General features: G+C 35.4%; 1 protein-coding gene across 5 annotated transcripts in view; it reads left to right on the top strand.

Moving 5' to 3' along the window:
* The window catches only part of HELQ (helicase, POLQ like), a 41569-nt gene extending 18344 nt beyond the window's left edge, over positions 1–23225 (top strand). For 2 of the 5 annotated variants that reach the window (XM_082464037.1, XM_082464041.1), the window contains 9 exons: positions 1881–2022; positions 2406–2510; positions 9698–9956; positions 10835–10992; positions 12044–12142; positions 14923–15096; positions 17968–18081; positions 18940–19074; positions 23045–23225. In XM_082464037.1, coding sequence (XP_082320163.1) covers positions 1881–2022; positions 2406–2510; positions 9698–9956; positions 10835–10992; positions 12044–12142; positions 14923–15096; positions 17968–18081; positions 18940–19074; positions 23045–23152 — 1294 coding nt within the window. In that variant the 3' untranslated portion in view covers positions 23153–23225. The remainder of the gene's footprint in view (positions 1–1880; positions 2023–2405; positions 2511–9697; positions 9957–10834; positions 10993–12043; positions 12143–14922; positions 15097–17967; positions 18082–18939; positions 19075–23044) is intronic. The other 3 variants (XM_082464038.1, XM_082464039.1, XM_082464040.1) reach the window with 3 other exon arrangements.
* The last annotated feature ends 560 nt before the right edge of the window (positions 23226–23785 follow it).

The following is a 23785-nucleotide window of genomic DNA, read 5'->3' as shown; positions in this document are numbered from 1 at the left end:
GGAATTATAGTTCTAGATTTTAAATTTTCTTTCATCTTATAATCAATAGTTATTTAAACTTACCTGTAAATTATACTTTTTTTTTTTTTTTTTTTTTTGTCTACCACTGCCTCTTGTGTCTCACATCTTCCTTCTATGATCCATTTTTTATTTTGCCATCCTTGGGTGATTATTTTTTAAATGCTGCATTGGGAGTAAAAATTTTTGAATCTTTGCGTAGCTGAAGATGTCTTTATTTTAGCCTCACACTTGAACACCTTGCTAGGAACAGAATTCTAGGTTCAGTTTTTTTTCTTTGGTGCCCTTGTAGTACTCTTCCATGTCTTTTAGGAGCGAGTGTTGGTCATTTTTGTTTTTGCATAGGCTTGCTGTTTTTCCCTTTCCAGAAGCTTTTAGACTTTTCTCTTTAACCTTAACATTTCGTCATAGTGTATAATAATAATTACAGCTATTACACGCCCTCACTCATGTCATAACAGCTTTACATGCATTGACTTAATAGATCCTCACAACAGCTCTGTGAGGAAGGTTGTATTTTATTATCCACATTTTATAGAAGGGAAGACTGAGGCACTGAATAATGAAGTAACTTACCCAACTTCACGGCCAACAAATGAGTTTCAAAGCCAAGGTTTGAAACTCAAGAAACTGAGAAATCTAATTCTGCAATCCTAAGTCTCCCAGTTTAGCTACTTCTTATTCATAGGGCTTAGCCCTTTGGTACGTGCTTTCAATCTAAAGTTTTATGCCTTTCTTGATCTTAGAGTAATTTTTTTTCAGTTATTTTATTATTTCTTTTCTTCTGTTATCTCTGTTCTCTGCTTTTGTAACTTCAGTTAGACAGTTAAACCCTCTTAAATTGAGTTTTCATCTCTTAATTTTTCTTACACATTTTTCAATCTATATGAGCTATGTGATTTCTTCACCTTTACTTTCTATATAACAAAATCAGTTTTTAAATGTATTCCATTAACTATGTTTCATTCATTATCCAGTTGTTCTATTAAATTGTTTAAATTAATTAATTTTTTTTAATTTCTAAGAACTCTCTTTTATTGTCCTTTCTTTATAACCGTCTGCTCTCATAGTGTGAATACAATACCCTTTAGAATTTTCTGTGGATACTAATTAGAATTTTTTAAAGTTCTTTTCTGTTCTGCGTATTATCTGCTTCTGTCAGACATTTTTTCTGTATGTTCTCATTGTTTTTCTTTTATGTCATTAGTTTTCTTCATGTATTTGGTAATCTTGTCTGTCCATTGAGATTTATAAATAAAGAGGTAGGCTGATTATTTTAGGTAAATGACAGGTTTTCTCTCACCTTTGAATAGGAAAGCTGGCTACAAACTTCTGTATACGTGAACAGGATTGAAATCACCATGTTTGTAGGTCAAAATCAGTTGAAATCTACAATTTTATGTTGACAATATTGTAAGCTCATAAATGAATATGCACGTATCGGTGGTCCATGGTCAGATTTTTCATTTATGGAGTATCAAATCAAAACTATTTTGAGATTATTGCTCTAGTGGATTGACCATAAGTTTTACAGCTAAGCAGACTTAAGTTCAAGTTATGGTTCTGGTAATTACTAATTTTGTGAGTTTCGCTAAACAACTTAACATGTATATATGTGCTTTAGTTAGCTTCTTTGTAAATAAGTAAGTAAGAATATTATCACCAAGAGTTTTGTAAGATTACAAATAATGTACATAAAGAGCCTAGGACATCATAGATTCTTGGTAAACAGTAGTTGCTTATTATTTTGAGTTAATATGTTACTAAATTTAATATCACATAAATATAATGAAGACTTTAAAAAATAGATGCTATTGCTATAGATGGAGTACCACTTTTAATTAATTTTATCAATTCCATAGAGTTATTTTAAGAGCCCCCTATGTTGCTAAAGAATTTTTAAAGAGGAATCAATATAAACAGATGATTGGCAGGGCTGGCCGTGCTGGAATAGATTCTACTGGGGAGAGTATCCTTATATTGCAAGAAAAAGACAAGCAACAGGTAATAATCTGGTGGATGGTTGGTCATTTTGTTGTCTTTTCTTGGACTTTGGTCTAGCCCTTTTATGAGACTGTCTTTTAAAAATTAATTATTAATATTCCTTTAAATAATGTTTCCTTCTCCCCCATGATTAAGAATTAGAAAGAGTAGTTCGAATACTTTTGTATTTCAGGCAAACAATGAAAAGTATTTTCCTTATTTATCTTCTTCCATTTTCATGAGAACACTTGCTAAATTCTTATTTTTTTGTCTTTATGTTTTTTATCTCCCCCAGCCTCCACACAATCTACGCAAAATATAAAATTTATATGGAACACCATTTATTTTTTATAATAACGCAAAACATAAATTTATTTTTTATAATAACGCTTTAACTCTTGTAGGTATTGGAGTTAATAAGCAGACCATTGGAAAACTGTTACAGCCAACTTGTTCAAGAATTCACCAAGGGAATCCAAACTTTGTTTCTCTCTTTGATTGGTTTGAAGGTATTTTTTAATATTTTTATATCTTATTGCTATTACCTGAGATAATGGAAGTTAAAAAGTTTTGAAAACTACAAAGTATGAAAAAAATGTTAACTTCTAATCTAATGTGGAAAAGAACAGTCTGTGACATGATAAATCTGAGTCTGGATTTATATGTGTATTTTTAATCCTGAAGAATGTGAAAAATCAACAAATCGTAACTGGGCATCCATTACAAGTAAGAAACTTTGGTGGATACTATGGAGGATAGAAGGAGCTCTAAAGACATGGGTCCTGATGTGGGATAATCCAGCATCTCTGCCATTGTTAAGAATAAGGTTCATTGTAGTCCTGTGACCATAAACATTTTTCAGATCAGTATAGCCTTTATCAGGCAGAAAATTAAAAAAAAAAAAAAAAGTTGGGTGGGGCATGATGGGAAAACACTCTTTTTTTCCTAAGATTAGAAATTAGCTCCCTTTTTTAGGATATCTCTTGAGCTAAACCTCTTTTTTAGGGTTATCCTTAAGTAAATTTTAACTCTGTGCCCAAATCACTCAGCCCCAAAGTGGCAAAGCCAGGGTTTGAATTCAGCTTTCTCTAACTACAAAACCAATGTTCTTAACCTATCATGCAGTCTCTCTTCAGCAACCTGAATGGTTTAAGTGAAAATCCAAAATTTAATTGACAAATAAAAGATATCATGAGACAGGTTTTGATTACCTTGCAGATGAATGGTGTAATATTGCAGTATCCCCTGGCCATTTACAAGAGTGAAAGGCTACAAGAAAGAAAAGGAATTAATGCTGGGTATTGAAGGAGATAGAGGTTTTAGATAAGCAGAGGGAAGGAATGAGCCATTCCAGGTACTTAAAATAGAATGAAAGATGAGAAACTTTAAGATGATGTGGGGTAACAGTCAGTAGACAGATATTATAGCTGTAGAGGAGGGCTGAAGATACCAAAGAGTAGAAAGTTGGGTGGAAAAAGTTGGGCCAGAGTGTGTGCTGTAGATTGGGGAAGACAAGAGAGAGTGCTTAAATAGTAGACTCAAGAGTTGTGACACAGTCACTTATCAGTGGAGAAATAGTCAAAGTGTTCTGTGGTCATTTCGAGCAAGGGCTCTGATATCACACATATCTGTGTCTGGGTCACAGCTCTGTCTCTTGTTATCCTGTGTAAATTACTAACTCTCTCTTAAACCTCACTCAGTTGCCTTATCTGTAAAATGGGAATAATAGTATGCAGAAGTATTGCAAGGCTAGTTTGGAAGCAACTGTAGTAATCCATGTATAATGTAATAAAGACCTGCAGTTGGAGGGTTGCCAAGGAATTAATAAAGAAGGGAAAGAGATCATGAAGATCATTGAGTCTTATTACATTTATATATTGAATAAGGTAACAGAGAATTCATGATTAGTTTAAGGTCATTCAGTGTGTTCTGTTTAGATGAGATTATAATTCAGTTTCCTGCCTTGCTGGCCTGTACTCTTTCCAGTATGCCATTGTGTATGTGGAACATTCACTAAGGGCACTTGAAAACTCATCAAAATAGGCCATATTCTGGGCCATAAAATAAGTATCAGTAAATTTAAAGGATTGAAATCATATAAAGAATGGTATCTAATGATAACAAAATTATAGTATACATCAGTAATAGAAAGGTAGGGACTTCTCTGGTGGTCCAGTGGTTAAGAATCCACCTTCCAGTGCAAGGGACGCGGGTTCGATCCCTGGTCGGGAAACTCAGATCCCACATGCCTCAGGGCAGCTAAGCCCTCGCGCTGCAACTGAGACCCGATGCAGCCAAATAAATAAATAAATAAATAAATAAATATTTTTTAAAAAAATAAATAATGGAAAGGTATCAGGAAAATACCCAAATATTTGGAAATTAAATAGCATACTTTTATAGTCAAAGTAGAAATCACAAGGGAAATTAGAAAATATCTTGAATGGAATGAAGATGAAAACAGATATATCAAAATTAGTGGCAGGCAGCTAAAGAAGTGCTTAAGGGGACATTTATAGCTTTAAATGCTTATTAAAATTCAAGGAAGATACAAAGTCAATGATCTAAGTTTCACCTTAGGAAGTTAAAACAAAACAAAACAAAAAGCCCCAAAGTAAGTAGAAGGAAGGAAATGATAACAGATAAAAGCAGAAATCAATGACAAAAAATAGACAAACAAGAGAAAAAATTAATGAAACCATAAGCTAGTTCTTTGAAAAGATCAGTAAGATTATTGATTGAATTGATCAGAAGGAAAAGAGAGTACGCATGAATTACCAATATCAGGAATGAAAGGAGGGTCATCACTGGATATCCCAGAGATAGTAAAGGTAGTAAGGAATTACCCTTGAATAGCTGTATCCTTGAATACTGAAAAATGAATTCAACAACTTGGATGAAATGGGGGAAATTCTTTTTTTTTTTAATTTACTTATTTTATTTATTTATTTTTGGCTGTGTTGGGTCTTCATTGCTGTGTGCGGGCTTTCTCTAGTTGCGGCGAGTGGGGGCTACTCTTCATTGAGGTGCACAGGCTTCTCATTGCTGTGGCTTCTCTTGTGGAGCACGGGCTCTAGGCACGCAGACTTCAGTAGTTGTGGCACGCGGGTTCAGTAGTTGTGGCTCACGGGCTCTAGAGCACAGGCTCAGTAGTTGTGGTACATGGGCTTAGTTGCTCTGTGGCATGTGGGATCTTCCCGGAACCAGGGATTGAACCCATGTCCCCTGCACTGGCAGGCAGATTCTTAACCACTGTGCCACCAGGGAATTCCAGTGGGGAAAATTCTTGAAAGAAACAATTCCCAAAATTGACTGAAGAAATACAAAATCTGAATAGTCCTATATCTATTAAAGAAATTGAATTTATAATTTAAAACTTTCCCACAAAGAAAACTTTAGGCCCAACTGACTTCACTGGTGAGTTCTAACAAACATTTAAAGGAGAAGTAATATCAGTCATACACACATTCTTTCAGAAAGTAGAGGAAGATGGAACACTGCTCATCTTATCTTATGAGACCAGCATTATGCTGATACCAAAACCAGACAAATATATTACAAGAAGAGAAAACTACAAGCCAATGTCTCTCGTAAACATACATATAAAAACCCATATCAAAGTACTAATAATACGGCTATACATTATAAGAACAATATACCATGATCAATCAGAATTTATTCCAATAATGCAAAGTTGGTTTAACATTCAAAGTTCATCAGTGTATAGATAATTATCCATTTGACAGAACTCAACACTCATTCATGATAAAAACTCAACATACTAGGAGTAGAAAAGAACTTCTTCAATCTGATAAAGGTTGTTTATTTAAAAAAGAAAAAAAAAAACTACAGGTAACATCACACTTAATGGTGAAAAACTAAATGTTTTTTCCCCTAAGATCAGGAAAAGAAATCTGCTCTCACCCTACTAATCAACATATATCAGAACTTGTAGCCAATACAATAAGACAGGAAGAAAAAATAAAGCAAACAGATTAGAAAGGAAGAAGTAAAACTATCTTATTTGCTGATGGCATTGAGTTCAAGAAAAATCCAAAGGAATGTACAAAGAAACTAGAGTGTAATTAGTGGTGTCACAGGATACAAGGTCAATGTACAAAACTCAATTATATTTCTGTATACTCACTGCAAATAATTGGAAAAACAATTCCATTTACAATAAATTCAAAAAAAACATGAAATACTTAGGGATAAATTTAACTAATATGTGTCAGACCTATACACTGAAAACCATAAAACACTGCTGAGAGAAATTAAAGAAGACCTAAATAAATGGAGAGAGATAGCATGTTCATGAATTGGAACACTCACTTTTGTCCAGATGTTACTTCTTCCCAAATTGGCCTATAAATTCAGTGCAATCCTAATCAAAATCTCAACAGGTTTTTTTTGTAGAAATTTCAGACTGATACTAGAATTTATTTGGAAATGCAAAGGAATAGAATAGCCAAAAATAGTTTTGTAAAAGAACTTGACTTCAAGACTTACTGTAAAGCTTCAATAATAAAGACAGTGTGATATTGGTGCAAAGATTGACATATAGACCAATAGATCAGTAAGTCCAGAATTAGAACCATATATGATCAATTCATTTTCAACAAAGGTGCCAAGGTATTTAAATGGAGAAAGGATTTTTTTTTTTCAATAAATGGTGCTGGAACAACTAGATATCCATATGGAACAACCACAAACAAATTAACCCCAACTCTTACCTCACACTGTCCAAAAAAATTAACTCAAAATGGATCATAGACCTAGACCTAAAAGCTAAAATAAAACTTCTAGAAGAAAATCTAGGAGAAAAATTTTTGTTACCTTGGGGTAGGCAAAGATTTCTTACGTGGGAAACAAAAACCATAAACCATGAAAGAAAAAAATCAATTTAATAGGCTTCATCATAATTTTAAAATTCTCTTCAAAAGACCCTGCTTAACAAATGAAAAGGCAGGGGGAAAATATTTATACATCTGACAAATATGTGTATGTCATGAGTGAGGACTCCACAACAGGCAGTGGAATTAGGAGGGAATTGGGACTTCAGTGCCCTCAGGTACAGGAACCCTGGGGGAGCTGACTTGGCCACAAAGGTCTGGTTTTATGGGCCTGGCAATGCAACCGTTGTATTCTGTTTTAACAATTGAAGTACAGCAGGAAGAAGTCCAGGCAGAGTCGGCTCAGGAGATTAGCCTATAGGCAGCTGTTGTTTCAAGCCTGCCCATAGGAGGCTACTGGGCCCCGTCCTGAGGAGGACAGGCCATCAGGGTTCCTCCTACTCCTTGAGGTAGGGCTTCACAACAGGGCTGTAGCTGTGGAAGGAGGCCAGAATTACAGACCGGGTGGAGAAGTGGGAAAATCTTTAGAGTTAGAACTGAAGCAGAAGTCAAGTCCTCTGGATAGGAACAACCAGGTGGGATAGGGGTGAGAGGCAAGAAGGGTAGTGTGAGGTCAGGAGACAGGAGGTAGAGGTGGGCATCCCTGGAGAGAGACTAGGTCCAGGGTTTGGTGGAAGAGATGGAAACTCCAGGACTTAATAAGAGATCATAACAGTTGTTGGGCCATGGGATACAGGGAGCCTCCAATTATTGTTTCTCACAACTATGTTTCAGACGCTCTGCTAGACACTTGATATGTTTTATCTCTGATCTTTGCATACCTGTGAATAAAGTAATATAACTGTGCTTTCACAAGAAAAGAATCCAAGGCAAAAAGGCAGGTTACGTAGGCTGCTTGCACACCGTGGTGCATGCTACCGCGGTCTTGCCTGGATCACTGTGACGGTCTCCCAGCTGGTCTCTGCATTCACCCTGTCTGCCCTGCCTTCCACATCCCCTCCAAGTAATTCTTCAATTCTTCCCCTCCAAGTAATTCTTCAATAGACTGATCTTCGCAAAATGTGAAATCCGAATGTGTCACCCCCTTCTGCTTAAACTTTGTCACTGGTTGTTTCCCGTTGCTGTTAGGATTGAGCCCAAGTTCCTTATCATGGTCTACTGTGGTAGATCTGGCCTCTGCCTGTCTCTTCGTCCTCATCTCTCACCAGCCTTCGTATACTCTGTACTCCAGACATGCTGGCCTTCTATGACATTTCTCAAACATTCTGTACTTGCTCCTACTGCAGTGTTCCGTAAGCCTGGGACTTGCCCTTCTTACCTCCCCATCTCCAGTTTCACCCTCACCCACTCCCACTTAACGGTCAGACTTTCACTTCACCACCACTTCCTCGGGGAAGCCTTCCTTTGCCACTGAGTCCAGTCAGTCTGTTGTATGCTTTGTAGAAACACATTTCTTTCCTTTAATAGCACCTATCAGTCTGTAGTTGTATTCTTGTTAGTGCCATTATTTGGCTAGTAACTTTACCCCAGTGGAATATAAGCCCTGTGACAGCAGGATCCACATTTATTCTCATTTATCACTGAATCCCCGTGGCTAGCACAGTGCCTGGCATGTGGTTGGCACTTGGTAAACACTTTAATTAATGAATGGGTTGACTTTGGAGTTGGTCATGGCTGAACTTGAAGGTTGGGGCAACAGTGAAGAACCCAGCTTTGAGAAGCCAGAAGCAGAGGCTATACCAGTGGGTTTAAACCACTATGTCTAAAAGTTTTCATAGAGGGCTAGAAAGATAACCTGTTGGTAGCCAGAAGGATCAAGTAAAGGGTTTTGTTTATTTGTTTACTCCCATGGTTAACTGTAATCGGCCAACCAAAACACAATATAGAAACTAAGTATGTTGATAATCTACAAAGTGAGTATCTTAAAAGTACAATTTGGCCTGAATGAATACTATATTAAGAATGATTTTTATTAAAAGGAGAAACAATAGGAAATGTCTGTGCTCCGTATTATTTTCTGTTATCGCTTATAATGGTTTAATATGAAACTACTAGTTAAGTTTTCCAGTTGCAATATCATCAGAGTTGTGAGAGAGAGAAATATGCTTATTGATTGACTATATTTTAGTATAACTTGCTGATTTCATTGAAATTGGCTAATATAAATTATTCTAATTCAGAGACAGCTCTACATCTGAATACCAAGTAGTGAGTTAAGTATTACTTATGATTGCCATTATAAGTTTTAAATAGTGAGTAAGTGGGGAGAAAAAAAGGCAGCAAAAGAACAGGAAAAGGAGATGGGAATGATAGAGACAAAAAGCAGTAAAAAACTGTTATCTATTTTTAGGTAATATGTCAGGGAAAGTATTGCCTGATCCTGTTTTAGTGGAGGCTTTCAGTTTTGTTTTCCATGTTTGTTTGTTTTTTTAATACAATTTTTAAAGCTAAAGAATGTTTTCACATGTGGCTGGAAAGGGGTGGAGGAAGGATTTCTGAAGGAGACTGAGTGGGAATTAGTGATAATTGAGGAGTAAACAGAGAGCACAGCTTTGGAGGTATTGTGAAAAATTATTCAAAAACCTAATGGGTTTTTGAATGAGAAATGTGTAGATGTTTTCAGTATGAATATGATAACTGTCTTCTCCCTTAAATTGTTTTTTTCTTGTGATTTTAAAATGTTGTTATAAAATTACCTTTATGCAACTATGTAGATTTTATAATAGTTTTTTATTTAAATAGATTTGTGGTATGGAAATGAGTCATCATCTTGATTAATTATTCATTCAGAATGTTGCCTTGAATTAGGGAAGATGGTCTAATGATGTCCTGAATTGTTTCAGATTGCAACAAATCTTGGTGACATATATCACTTTATGAGTGGTACATTTTTTGGTGTTCAGCAGAAGATTTTGTTGAAAGAAAGAAGTCTCTGGGAAATAACTGTCGAATCACTTAGATACTTGACAGAAAAAGGACTCCTACAAAAAGATACTATTTTGACAGAAAAAGGACTTCTACAAAAAGACACTATTCATGGGTCTGAAGAAGAGTTCCAATATAGTTTTCACATTACAAAGTTGGGACGAGCTTCTTTTAAGGGTAAGAGTTTACCTAAATCTCATTACTAATCTGGGGAAATGCATTGGAAAAAATAGAAATTATTATGTAATGTTAAGTTGGATTTGTAATTTCATATTAATAATATTAATCTTATCTTACAAACTGTTGGACTACTTCAACTTTAAAAAGTTGAAAAGTGTTTTGAAACAAGTAATTTAGAATACTGTAGAGGTATATAGAGAAAAAGGTGGTCATCCCTCCTTAATGCTCACCTCCCTCAGCAATCATAAAATCATAATATCTTACCAAGAATAACAATTTGGTATATATTTTTGCAGACATTATCTGTAAATTTCATAGCAATTTGATACATATATCCTTCCAAATATTTTTGTGTGTACGTGTATATGTGTGTGTGTGTGTATATATATGTATACACACACACACACACACACACACACAGAGCTTGCTTTTCTCACTTATAAAATAGCATGAGCATCTTCACATGTTAATCCCTTTAAATCTACCTCATTTTTCTTTTAGTACAATAGTCATCCATAGTATGGATACCATAATTTATTTCACCACTACCCTATTGATGGACATTTACACTGTTCCTGATTTTTCTCCATTATAAACAAGGCTGCTTGGGCATCTCTGTTCATGTATTTTTGGATATGTGTGGAAATGTTTCTCTGGGTTAGATTCCCAAGAATAGAGTAGTTGGGTCAGAAGGTATGTACTTATTAAATGTTGATGGATACTATCAAAATGACCTCCAAAATAGTTGTGTTAAGTTACATAGTAAGAGATTTTAAAGACTTTTGTAGTTAACTCCTAAACTAGACTTTCTTTAAAGTCACCTCTTTCCCCCTTTGGTGATTATGAAATATGAACTATTCGTGTCTTTCTTTTAGGAACTATAGATTTGGCTTATTGTGACAGTCTCTACAGAGACTTGAAGAAAGGTCTTGAAGGACTTGTGCTTGAAAGCCTTCTTCATCTAATTTACCTAACAACTCCCTATGATATGGCTTCTCAGTGTAACCCTGATTGGATGATATACTTCAGGCAGGTGAGACGATAAGATTCTGCAATACAGGCTACAATAATGAATCAGGATATGATTTTTGTCAAGTGATTATTCACTTTTTTCTGTATTAAAATATATTTGAAATTGGGCCCTTTGTCTTCAAGTTTTTAAAGTAGTAATATGGCAATAACATTTTTTGTTTGTTTCACTTAAATATTTTCTGTTAAATATAAACATGTTCATTATCAAAAAAATAAAGAAAGGTGCAGAAAAGAAAAAAAGGTCATCCTGGTCCCATTTCCCCAAATGTAGTTTACTCTTGTGATTTGGTGACCACTACATTTTATAATGCCTGGAATATAAAGAAAACCATGAAAGCCATCCCTGATGACTGATAGTTTAATTACATGAAAGCTCTATTACAGTCACACGTGATGTCACATCATGTCACACCAAACCCGGTGATGTTAATACCTGAAAAGGAATATCATCTTTATCAACAGTAGCAAGGTGGAACTGGCCATACTTGTTACAAAACCAAGTGGTAGAGTACAGTCTATTATGATTTTACTGTGAACAGGCTAGATGCACGAACACATATTAGGCAGAAGCAATATGCAGCTTTTAATTGCAGGAAATTAACTTTCTTTTTAATGTCGTATTTTTAAATTGTTACTCTAAGTTTTTCTAAGTGGTATTATACAATGCGGTTACTTTCAAAAGCTTTCCATCTTCTCTCTTCCCACAGACATCTCCCATATTAAACATGAGCCCATAGTCCATGGTCACAGTATTTGTGGCCATGTCTTTAAGTCATTCTACTAAAGTTTGTTATATTGGGTTGGCCCAGAAGTTCGTTTGGGTTTTTCCGTAACAGCTTACGGGAAAACCCGAACGAACTTTTTGGCTAACCCAAATATTTTAATACTATATCTTTTAAGCTTGCAATATTTGTAAACAAAATATGTGGGTTTTTTCATATCTTTTATAATAATGAAAGTGTGATATGACTAAATACTGGATTTGGTTAATGGCAGACTTTTTAAAGTTACAATTTAATTTTTCTGTATATTTATACTCTTTTTCTCTGTAGTTTAGCCAGCTCAGCCCAGCAGAACAAAATGTGGCTGTTCTGGTTGGAGTCTCTGAGAACTTTATTGGGAAGAAAGCATCAGGTCAAGCCATCAGGAAGGTAACCTAGTCTTTTTTTCCTTCCTAAATAACTAAGTTCATAAAACAAAATTAATGCTGTTGTATCATCTCCTTTGTTGACTTGATCCTTTTGGTTCACTTTTTTCCTCTTTAATATAATTCCCATTTTACTATTTAAAACATCTAAGGACCAGAAATTTAGGTATTTTTTTTTTAAACAGTATTTATTTCTGGGTGGTGTGATGGCCCTTTTTATGTGTACCTTTGTATTTCTAAAATAGTCATGCACATGTAAGTCTTTATCATAGGAAAAGGTAAACCTTATTTATCTATTTTTCTTAGGCTACTTATTATGGCTTAAATTATATAAATTGTAAAATATTTGTAAAATGTTTTCACAGTATTATGGAATCCTGAAATAAGTTCAATTCAAGGGAGAAAAAAATCTTCTAGAAACTTTTTATTAAGCATTTTACTTGGTATCAGGGATTCTAAGATAGGACGAGTTTGGGATTTTTGTTTTTGTTGTTGCTGTTGTCCCAAAGAACTCCCAATGTACTTGAAGTACATAAAGCATTTTAGAAGGTTGAAGTGGAAAAGGCAATACTCTTGTGTGATATCTTATATTTTTGTGTTTTAAAGTTTAGTCAACAAACATGAAGCAAGCGTTGAATGCACACACTAACCTTAAGAGAAGTGGAAATAATTCTGTGGCAAACATGCATTCAAAATCCTTAAGTTCATATAATCTTCCACCTCATAATACACTTTTTTTCATTTTTCATTTTCTTTGGTAATCTAATCTTCCTTGAAACCTAATTATCTTACCTACCATTTCCCCTATATCTTTTAAATTTATATAGATTTTACTGATTTCATTTTGAAAAATGGAAGGCGGTGTTTACTTACATTTGAATTGAATGGTGCAGCTGTCCCCTGTATTGATGTATCATAAAATTATAAATATATAGCACTTCAGTATTCATGTTGTCAATATTTAGATTGGGTCTTTTACCTCAGAAATGACTGTTGTTTAGGCCTTCAAAATGTTGAATAGAGATATTTCTTAAAACAAGCCTTTTGTATCAAACTCTAAAATATAAAATAAAAACAAAATCATATTAGTTTGGAACTCATTACCAAATAATAAACATTTATAAAACCTTATTAGAATAATGTATCTTTTAAAACTTGAATCAAAATTTATTTTTGTTACATTTTATGAAATATAGTCAATAAATGTTTGTTCAATTGATAATTAAATATTTTAAATAGTATGGGCATGGATTTGTCTTAATTACAAATGGGTTAGTTACTAGTTCAGTGCTTTAGAAGTATCTTTTTAAAAAACTTCTGCAGAACGTGATGTTTACTTAAAATCTAATTGATGTCTTCACATTGAAAAAGACCTTTAAACATTTTTTGTAAAAATCTTGAAATTGGCATAATGTGGCTTATCTTGCCATGTAATATAATTATATCATTTTTCTTGGCTTTGAAAATACATTCTAAGCAAAATCTACGTTGACTCAATTTATAGTTGATAATGAAGATGCACTAAAATTGGGAAATTAAAAGGTAATCTTTTCCTACTTGTTTTTCAGCTATCATACTTTTTCAGCTTAATGCTTTTTAAAAGGGTGATCCAGTACAACACGCAGAATCTGTAATTCTTATATCCTTCAGTGTGCCGCCCTAGGTTCTCATCGTAAACATTCTTTTACTGTAGTAAAGGATATAATTTTATATTTTAAACCTACTTTTTCTCTTTAAAATTCATCTTTTTTTTCCTCTGATTTTAAGCATGAGTTACTCAGTTTCTGAGTTAGCTTAATGCTTAATGCTTTACCCAGAAAATAATCACTAGGCACCACAGGCAAAAGCACATATACAGAATAGAAATAGTCAACTACAGGAAGCATTTTTCTTTCAGTGTTTTAACTTTGGAAACATTAATTATTTATCATGACCATGTAGAAATCATAGAATCTAGTATTTACTTTGTAAACTTATTAACATATTTATCTAAACATGCGTTTGTCTAATTTATAATCACAGTCACACATATATATACCACCTATAAATACTACAGTAAATGTAAAGGTTTCCCCAACTCCTTTCCTTCCTGTGTTCTTTCTTAAGGCTACCATAACAAATTAGCACAAACCAGGTGTCTTAAAACAACAGAAATTTATTCTGGCACAGTTCAGGAGGCCAGAGATCTGAAATCAAGATGCTGTCAGAGCTGTTCCTTCTGGAGGCTCTGAGGAAGAAACCATCTTGCCTCTCTCCTAGCTTTTGGTGGTTGCAGGCAATCCTTGTAGATGCATCCCTCCAAAGTCTGCCTCCATTTTCACATTGCCTTCTCTGTGTCATTCTGTGTCGTCTCTCTCGTAAGGGATGACAGTCATTGAATAATGGGCCCTTAAGGGCCCCCTGTACATCCAGGATGATTTCATCTCCAGATCCATAACTAATTACATCTGCAGAGATCCTATTTCCAAACAAGGTCACATTCAAAGGTACCAGGGGTTAAGACTTGAGCATATCTTTTTGGGGGAACAATTCAACTCACTACACTCCCTATAGAAGGAACTTTAAATTGGGAACAATTTGGCATATCTCTTTTTTTACACTTGGAAAAACGGTAATTTGAACTAATCTGAAGTACATTTGTTAGAACTTAGATTTATTTCTGTGGAACCATTCTGTCCTTGCTGTCCTGTGGTACAACTTCATTCGCTTTACATTTTGTCCATTTTGAATGTAATGTACATTTTTTAGCAGGTCCAGTACATAAACTTACTTGTGTCTTTCTAGAAGGTGGACAAGAATATTGTCAACAGACTATACCTGTCTTTTATCCTTTATACCTTGCTCAAAGAGACCAACATTTGGAGTGTGTCTGAAAAATTCAATATGCCTCGAGGATATATACAAAACCTTCTCTCTGGAGCTGCCGCATTCTCCTCTTGTGTGTTACATTTCTGTGAGGTAATTCCACTGAATAGATGATATATGCTGTGTGCATCTTCTGTTTTAACTGTTACTAAACTCAAAAACCAGTTAGTATGTTCTCGTTTCTTCTGTTATTACAAAGCACTCAAAATTTGTTTAAAATATATCTTTGTTTTTATCCACTTAAAAAAATACTATATACAGGCATGTAATAAAGGTATTACAGAATGACAGAATCAACTAAAACGTATAATGAACAAGTAGAAAGTCCTTAGTTATCTCTACTTTTGGAACTATCATTAATAGTTTCAAGTATTTGGAATCAACTCTTTTTTTTTTTTACTCTTTCTTTTTGTTGTTGTTGTTTTTTCTTTTCTTTCTTTCTTTCTTTTTGGTTGCGTTGGGTCTTAGTTGCGCCATGAGGGATCTTTGATTGCAGTACATGGACTCTTTGTTGTGGCACACTGGCTTCTCTCTAGTTCTGGTGTGCGGGCTCAGTAGTTGCGGCATGCGGGCTTAGTTGCCCCGTGGCATGTGGGATCTTAGTTCTTCAATCAGGGATCAAACCTGCGTTGCCTGCATTGTCTAAGGTGGATTAGACAAAGGTGGATTCCCTACCACTGGACCACCAGGGAAGTCCCTGGAATCAACTCTTACAATAACTTTTCTCCATTGATGTAGATTCTGTGTGGGTGTCTTTCTCCTGAGTGGTAACTGTGTAAAGTGTTTGATTGGTATGTTACCAATATCCAGCAGATACCTGACTACTCAGTACCATGTTCTTTTGATTACCACAGTAATTTCCCATTTTTGCTTTCAGTGTCAGGCAGCTACTTTAGTTTCTACATCAAATGTATATTTTATAAAATAAATCAAGAAGAAAACTTAATTTTGGCCATATGCATTTGAGATCGATTTGTTTAAGACTTTACTAAAAGAAGCTTTCAGAATTTCCTTAAATAACACAACAAAGCTTACCAGAGTTTTCTACCCAGACAGTTTTTTGATGAGTTTATAAGATAAGCCATTTTTGCTGCATTGAAATTTATTATTTTTGGGTGGCATAGTAATATTTGTTTCTGTACTTATTTTTTTAAAACTTTTTTCCACAATGAATTCTACTTTTAAACTTAAAATCTACTTCATTTGCCCTATCTTAAGCCTCCATATTCTGTGTGTGTATATGGCAATTTGTTCTATCATATACGCTAATGGAGTAAATAATCCAAAACTACTTGGCTTTGGATTGAATGATAATTATTTTAGCAAATTTACCTTTCTAAATACCTTTTATTTATGCTGATTTTTAAATTTTAGCTTATATTCCCTAATTACATGGTAGCTAATTGGTACACAAAAATTATGGATAATAAGGAGAAGCTGGCCTTTAAAATGTATTTTCTTAAGTTTACTGTGTTTGTTTTCATATTTAAAAAGGTGTTCCCTGATAGGTTTATCCCTTTGTTTTACTTAGAACTATAAGGACGTGAGCCTTACACAATTGTTCAAGTGAAAGAATCTACAGGTTGAACTTCAAAAGCAACTATAATTTGATGGTTGATCCTAGGGTCAGTCTATCTGACAACTCTCATGAATGTATTTTCAATATTTTAAAGCATTTTTTTCTTTATAAAAAGTTATGTAGGACTTCCCTGGTGGCTCAGTGGTTGAGAATCTGCCTGCCAATGCAGGGGACACGGGTTCGATCCCTGGTCTGGGAAGATCCCACAGGCCGTGGAGCAACTAAGCCTGTGCACCACAACTACTGAGGCTGTGCTCTAGAGCCCGCAAGCCACAACTACTGAGCCTGCATGCTGGAACTACTGAAGCCTGTGTGCCTAGAGCCCATGCTCCGCAACAATAGAAGCCACCACAGTGAGAAGCCTGCACACTACAGCGAAGAGTAGCCCCTGCTCGCTACAACTAGAGAAAACCGACGTGTAGCAGCAAAGACCCAACGCAGCCAAAAATAAATAAATTAAATAAATAAAAACAAAAAACAACAACAAAAAATGTTATGTAAGTGGAATAAAATAGTACACTGATCATATTAGTTAAGATACTTTTAACTGCAAGTAACAGAAAAATTCCATAGAAATTTAAACAATAAGGAAAAATGATTATCTTATGTAGCAGGAAAGCCAGAGCTAAGGCAGTTTGGGATTGATTGATTCAGTAGTTCTATTCAAGGTTTTCTTTTCTTCTTGTTTTGCTGCCATACTAGTGCACTGACTACTTTCCTAGTGGTCACAAAGTAGCTAGCTAATGTTGTTCCATGCATCACAAATGCTCACAGTGATACCCAAAGGTTAGAAAGGAAACTTAAAATGAAACAAAACAAAAAACCAAACTACTATTACAGAAAATTTCAACCATATATTTAAAAAGACAAGATAATGTAATGAATACCCATTTACCCACCCAGCTTTAAGAATTACCAGCTCATGGTTTCTAATACTATTTTAAATACTGCTGCACTGAGCATCATCTTGTATTTGAATCCTTCCGTATTCAGTATTTTGCCTTCAGGATAAACCTCCAGAGGTAGGAATTGTTTTCAATCATTTGGGAAAGAAAAACTATGCAGTCACTTGCTGATGTTCTGATAAAAATGAATAGAACTCTTCTTATTGACTTCTTTTTCTTTTTTTTTTTTTAATTGGGGTATAGTTGTTTATTTTTCACTTTTCAATCTTTTTCCTCATCATAAAACCATTCCATCACATTCCTCAGTCTCTGCCATGTTTCCTTGTAATAATTTTGCTTGGAGTCATTGGTCATCTCTGGCTTAACCCAACTTCCAGAATTTACAGAAGGGAGAGTCCTCTCTGAGCCCCCTACGATGCAAACTAGATTTTGAAATAACTTACCAGATTTAAATTCTGCATATTTCTTTGTGTTCTGCAGGAACTTGAGGAGTTCTGGGTTTATAGAGCCCTTTTGGTAGAACTTACCAAGAAGTTGACTTACTGTGTAAAGGCAGAGCTGATCCCTCTCATGGAAGTGACTGGAGTTTTAGAGGTTAGTAGCTTCCCAGTTTCCCACCTGAGATGATTTCAACCAACAGAAAAATCAGGTTTTACTGTCATGTCAGGGTAAGTGACAATAGCCTTATTGTTCATTTATCATGGGAATCTTTTTTTTTAATTAATTGCTGCCATGGTCTCCCAGAAATCCCTGTTAATCTGGAAGAAGTTCTGATGAAAAATCACATTTGTGAGAAAAAGTAACAGTAGGGATAGGGGTGACTCTCCCCAGGTATGTGTGTCATTCTTAACATGCCTTCCTTCCTCTACTCCAGTGAAGAATCACCTTCTGTCAGTTTAGACAGTGCTTGTTGAAGGTGGTGGTGACTTGGTGGCAGTGAGGGTCATTTACATTTTCTAAGGGAGTGAGGAGAAAGTATCCTCAGCTGGTTTCTTAGTTTTCTATTTTTGACCAACCCTTGATTTCAGTTTATCCTCCGTTATTCAGTTCTTAAATCAGAGGAGTTCTGTTTGGGAATGCAGACACACACCCCCCACACCCCTACCTCAGAGGTCCCCTGAGTAGATGGTAAGAACATTTTAGGGATACTGGACTAAAACATTTGATTGGGGATGCCCCTAGCCTAAGTGCCCTAATGGGTTTCTTATTTCTGATTGCAGCACATATCAGCTCACTTAAGCTGCACAGAAAACTAGCTATCTTGCAGTCAGATTGGAACCACCCAAATGCATCTTTTAAAATTCCTCAGGATTCTGATGTGTTATCTCTTCATATTTATTATCTTAGTTTATTCCTCTCTCTGCAAGTGCATTTTTTCCCTTCAGTAAGACACTTAATTATTTTTTCCTAATCCCAAATTCTGATCGTAATGATTTTTGTAATACTTTTCAGGGTCGAGCAAGACAGTTATACAACGCAGGTTATAAAAGTCTAATGCACTTAGCTAATGCAAATCCTGAAGTGCTGATAAAAACAATTGATCATTTATCAAGACGCCAGGCCAAGCAAATTGTTTCATCAGCCAAGGTAAGCAAACAAACTATTTTTTAATCTTTATGATATTTTTTTTTTTAATTAATTAATTTTTGGCTGTGTTGGGTCTTCGTTGCTGCGCACGGGCTTTCTCTAGTTGCAGTGAGCGGGGGCTACTCCTCGTTGCAGTGCACGGGCTTCTCATTGCGGTGGCTTCTCTTGTTGCGGCGCACGGGCTCTAGGCGTGTGGGCTTCAGTAGTTGTGGTGCACGGGTTTAGTTGCTCCGTGGCATGTGGGATCTTCCTGGACCAGGGCTCGAACCCGTGTCCCCTGCATTGGCAGGCAGATTCTTAACGACTGCGCCACCAGGGAAGCCCAATCTTTATGATATTTTGTAGTGTAATCTCCTTATACTTTAGACATAAAAGCAAAAACGTTTAACTATATATGCAAAAGTTTATACTCACAGTATGTGGGTAAAAATAGTACACGTGTTATGATACAAGGCTTGCTAAAAGGAGGAAAAGAGTCTCCTAAAAAATAAAGACACTTTCAAGAGTTCATTGAAGTGCGAGGAACTCTGGAACTCGCTGAACTCTGCCTCCCGCTACTCTTGACACAGAAGTCCTTTCGTCAGCATCTCTGACATCTGGTCTTTTCACCTTTAAACACCTTCACTGACAAGGAACCTACAACCTCAGAAATTAAGTAGTTCTCTTTTTGGACCCCTAGTGTTACAAAGAGCATCCCAATATAATGAGGCTGTCTTAAAATGTCTACCATGGCCTCGTAGAGTACTGCCCTGTGGAACTAGGCTGTTGCTTTGTTCATTTGGTAGCTTTTCACATACTTGAAAACGGCTCTTCTTGCCTCCAAGGGCTTCTCTTTTCTGTTTCTTTCACCTGTAGTAAATAACCTAGTTTTAGGCTATTCACTATCCTGGTTACCCTTTGCTAGACGCATTCCACTTTGTCATTACCCTCCTGCTCCATGTGGGTAAATCCATTACACAACAGTTTGGGGTTATTTCCTTCTTGATCTCAACTACAGTTCTATCCTTGTGGTCTGAAATCACATAGTTTTTTGTTTTTTTAACTTCACTGTTATACTATTGTCATATATAGATCAGAACTGGCTGAAAAGTAAATTTCCATCTTACTTTTTTGAATGGTGCTCACATTGTTTGTATTGCTTTGATTGATCTTTACAACAGTCCTCTGAGGTGGACAGAGTTGGTGTCACATTCAATTTACAAATGAAGACACTAAAACTTGTTCCATTAGATTAGGAGTTCTTTGGGTTGATAAGGATGAAGTTATAATTATTTCCATTTCTGTAGCACCTAGCACGGTATTCAGCCTATAGTAGATATTTAACAAATATTTGAATAAATAAATAAATGAGATTGGGGCTTCCCTGGTGGCGCAGTGGTTGAGAATCTGCCTGCCAATGCAGGGGACACAGGTTCGAGCCTTGGTTCGGGAAGATCCCACATGCCGCGGAGCAACTAACCCCGTGCACCACAACTACTGAGCCTGCACTCTAGAGCCCACGAGCCACAGCTGCTGAGCCCACGAGCCACAACTACTGAAGCCCGTGCACCTAGTGCCCGTGCTTGGCAACAAGAGAAGCCACTGCAATGAGAAGCCTGCGCACCACAACGAAGAGTAGCCCCCGCTCGCAGCAACTAGAGAAAGCCCGTGCACAGCAACGAAGACCCAACGCAGCCAAAAATAAATACATAAATAAATAAAATCTATAAATAAATAAATAAGTAAGATTTAAAGAAATTGATTTACCCAAGGAAACACAGCTAGTCAGTAAGTAGTAGAGCAGGACTATAGAGTTACACTGTATGTTATTAAGGATACAAAGGGAGCTGCGGTAACGATGGCCAAAATAAGTGACTTTAAATGTTAAAGGTTTATTAGTTCAAACACAAACAGTTCACAGCTGATATGAGGAATCAGTTGTGTGTCCAAGGACCCATACTTGCCCTGTCCCATTGCTCAGCCACTCTTAATATATGGCTTCCATCTTAGGGACTGAGGTACACGCTCTCCTTCCCACCATCCCTTCTGCTTTTCCAGTAAGCTTGAAAGAGTAAAATGGATATTCCTTGCAGGATTTTGAGTAGAAGAGTGGGTTAGAGGTTGAAAATAGGGGATCAAGAATGGAAGTAAGGACACCAGTTAGGATTATATTGAGGTTAAACAGGTTTTTGCAGGAATGCCACAAAAAAGTTGTGTGTCCTTAGTACATCAGATCAGGAGCCACAGGATGTCACTTTATCACATTACTGATAATGACTTTGATCATTTGGTTAAGGAAGTGTCAGCTGGCAAGCTTTTCCACTGTAAAGTTATTATTTTTCCCTTTTTATTAGTATTTTCGGAGTGGATACTTTGAGACTATGTAGATATCCTATTCTTCATTAAACTTTCACACGCTTTTTTTAGCATTCATTGATGATTTTTGCCTCACTTATTTCTGTGATGTTTGTCAAGTGGTGATTTTCTAACTCCATTATTCCCTCTATATTTTTTATTGGCATTTTACTATGAGGAAAAGCTATTCCTTCCTCATTTATCTTTTAATTCATTTATTTATATCAGAGTGAATGATGGGTTCATACTTATTTTGGTAGTCAAATGGTCTCAGAGTTGGCCAGGAGGAGCCCCTGCAAACTGGCTCCTGTGTATTTTTGGCCTGTCCCCATCATTATTGGTGTACTTTCTTACTTTCTGGTTGTATCTGTCAGGGTCTAATCATTAGGAACAGAAACCACACAGTAATTTGAACAGGAAAGCCTAATATAAAGAATTAGTCAGCAATGAAGACCCAACACAGCCAAAAATAAAAATAAAATAAATTAAAAAAAAAAAAAGAATTAGTAACAGAGGTTACTAGTTGGCCTCTAAGGGGTAAACAGAACACTTCAAGTCATTTGGTGTAGGTGGTGTTCTCTGTATTCTAGTAATGTTGACATGTGAGTTTTTTATGGTTTACTTATTGTTCTTGGTGATCTGTAGAGTGCTTACAGGATGTGTTGGTAGATTCACTTTGCATGGTCACCATTACCTCAGTTACTGGAAAGCTTACCTAATTACATTTTTTTTTCTTGACTTCATTGCTTTATTTTTTTTTATATTTGAAATTTCTTTTTTTAAATTAATTTTTGTTGGAGTATAGTTGATTTACAATGTTGTGTTCATTTCTGCTGTACAGCACAGTGTCAGTTACACATATACATCCTAATTACATTTTAGACTCCTTAATATACTGCTAAATAATGTTATGCTTTATATCAAATTGGTAGAGAGTGGTTTTTTTCCTCTGTGTGATTTTGCTGACCTTTTTATTATAAAAATGTTGTAAGAGAAATAGTGCAAATATTTCACACCAATATACTCAAAACCCAGATGCAACAAATACGAATATTTTATTTCTGGCTTTTTTAAAGAAAGGGGAGAAATCGTTATTCAGCAAATATTCATTGACATCTACTATGTGCTGGGTTTAGAAATACTTTCTTTGCTCATTATGCTTCTTTTGAAATTAACCATGTTAATTTTAGAAGCTTGAATAAAACTTTTCTTTGAAACACTGATAAGCTTTTAAAAGATAGCATACTAAACTTTGAGGAATAGTTAAAATCCATATATAAAGGATAACATTTTCAAGAACTAATTAAATTTTTGCAAAATTGTCTTAAATTTTATAGATTAAAAGTTAATTTTTAAGTGGCTGAGTCTTCAATAAAACAAATCTTTGAGAGTATTAAAGCTCCCTTATTTTTGGTATACCAAATGCAGTGATCAGCTAAAATGGCTTTAACTAAATATCTCGGCTTCATTAATTGTAATCACTTGTTCTTAAGTGGCCATTTTTCAATCTCATTATTAGTTTTAATGTCTAGTTTGCTGGTATGTAAGGATTCAGGTGTCGAACAGATGGTGGTAAAATGTTAGCAGTTCTCTAGAAATTGATGTTTTTGCCTCATGTCTTGATTTTTTATTGTAGTTGCTGTTGCATGAGAAAGCAGAGGCTTTGCAAGAAGAAGTAGAAGAGTTATTGAGACTGCCTTCTGATTTCCCTGGTATTGTGGCCTCTTCTGTTGAAAAGGCATGAAACTGTCAGATGAACATTTTTAAGTATAATTATTTATTGTACATATGTTTTATTAAAGATTCCCTGTAATTTATGAGTGAAAAAACTATATTTTAATTATATATTAAGAACTGTGGATGATGTTTGAATATTCCTGTCACCCATAATTGCATACATAATTGTGCATTATTTCTCTGCTCAAAAATCTGGTATCTACCACAAAATGAAATCCAACTTTCTCAGCATATCCCCAGCCTACCCTTGTAGCCAGATCTTTCATTTGATCCTCTTACCCATTTCTTTCATCAAACTGGACTATTTGAAATCCCAGAATTTTCCTTGGGATTTCCAAACCCTCTCTTTCCTAACTGCCTTATGCTATTCCCCATGCATGGGAAATTATCTTTAAAATGTACTAAATACTTCAAGTTTCAACTAAGAATGCTCGAATACTATCTCCTCTAAGAAATTGTCCAAGTTCAACCTCCTCCCCACCCCATACATGGGTTCTTACCCTCCTATAAGTATTGTGAGTCCCTCATTTATGCCCATGTCTTTTTTTTTTTAATTAATTAATTAATTTATTTATTTATTTATTTATTTATGGCTGTGTTGGGTCTTCGTTTCTGTGCGAGGGCTTTCTCCAGTTGCGGC

Source organism: Balaenoptera physalus, assembly GCF_965194825.1.
Source record: "Balaenoptera physalus genome assembly, chromosome: 5".
NCBI lineage: Eukaryota > Metazoa > Chordata > Mammalia > Artiodactyla > Balaenopteridae > Balaenoptera > Balaenoptera physalus.
The sequence above is the reverse complement of the archived record's forward strand: the minus strand, read 5'-3'. Positions and strand labels throughout refer to the sequence as shown.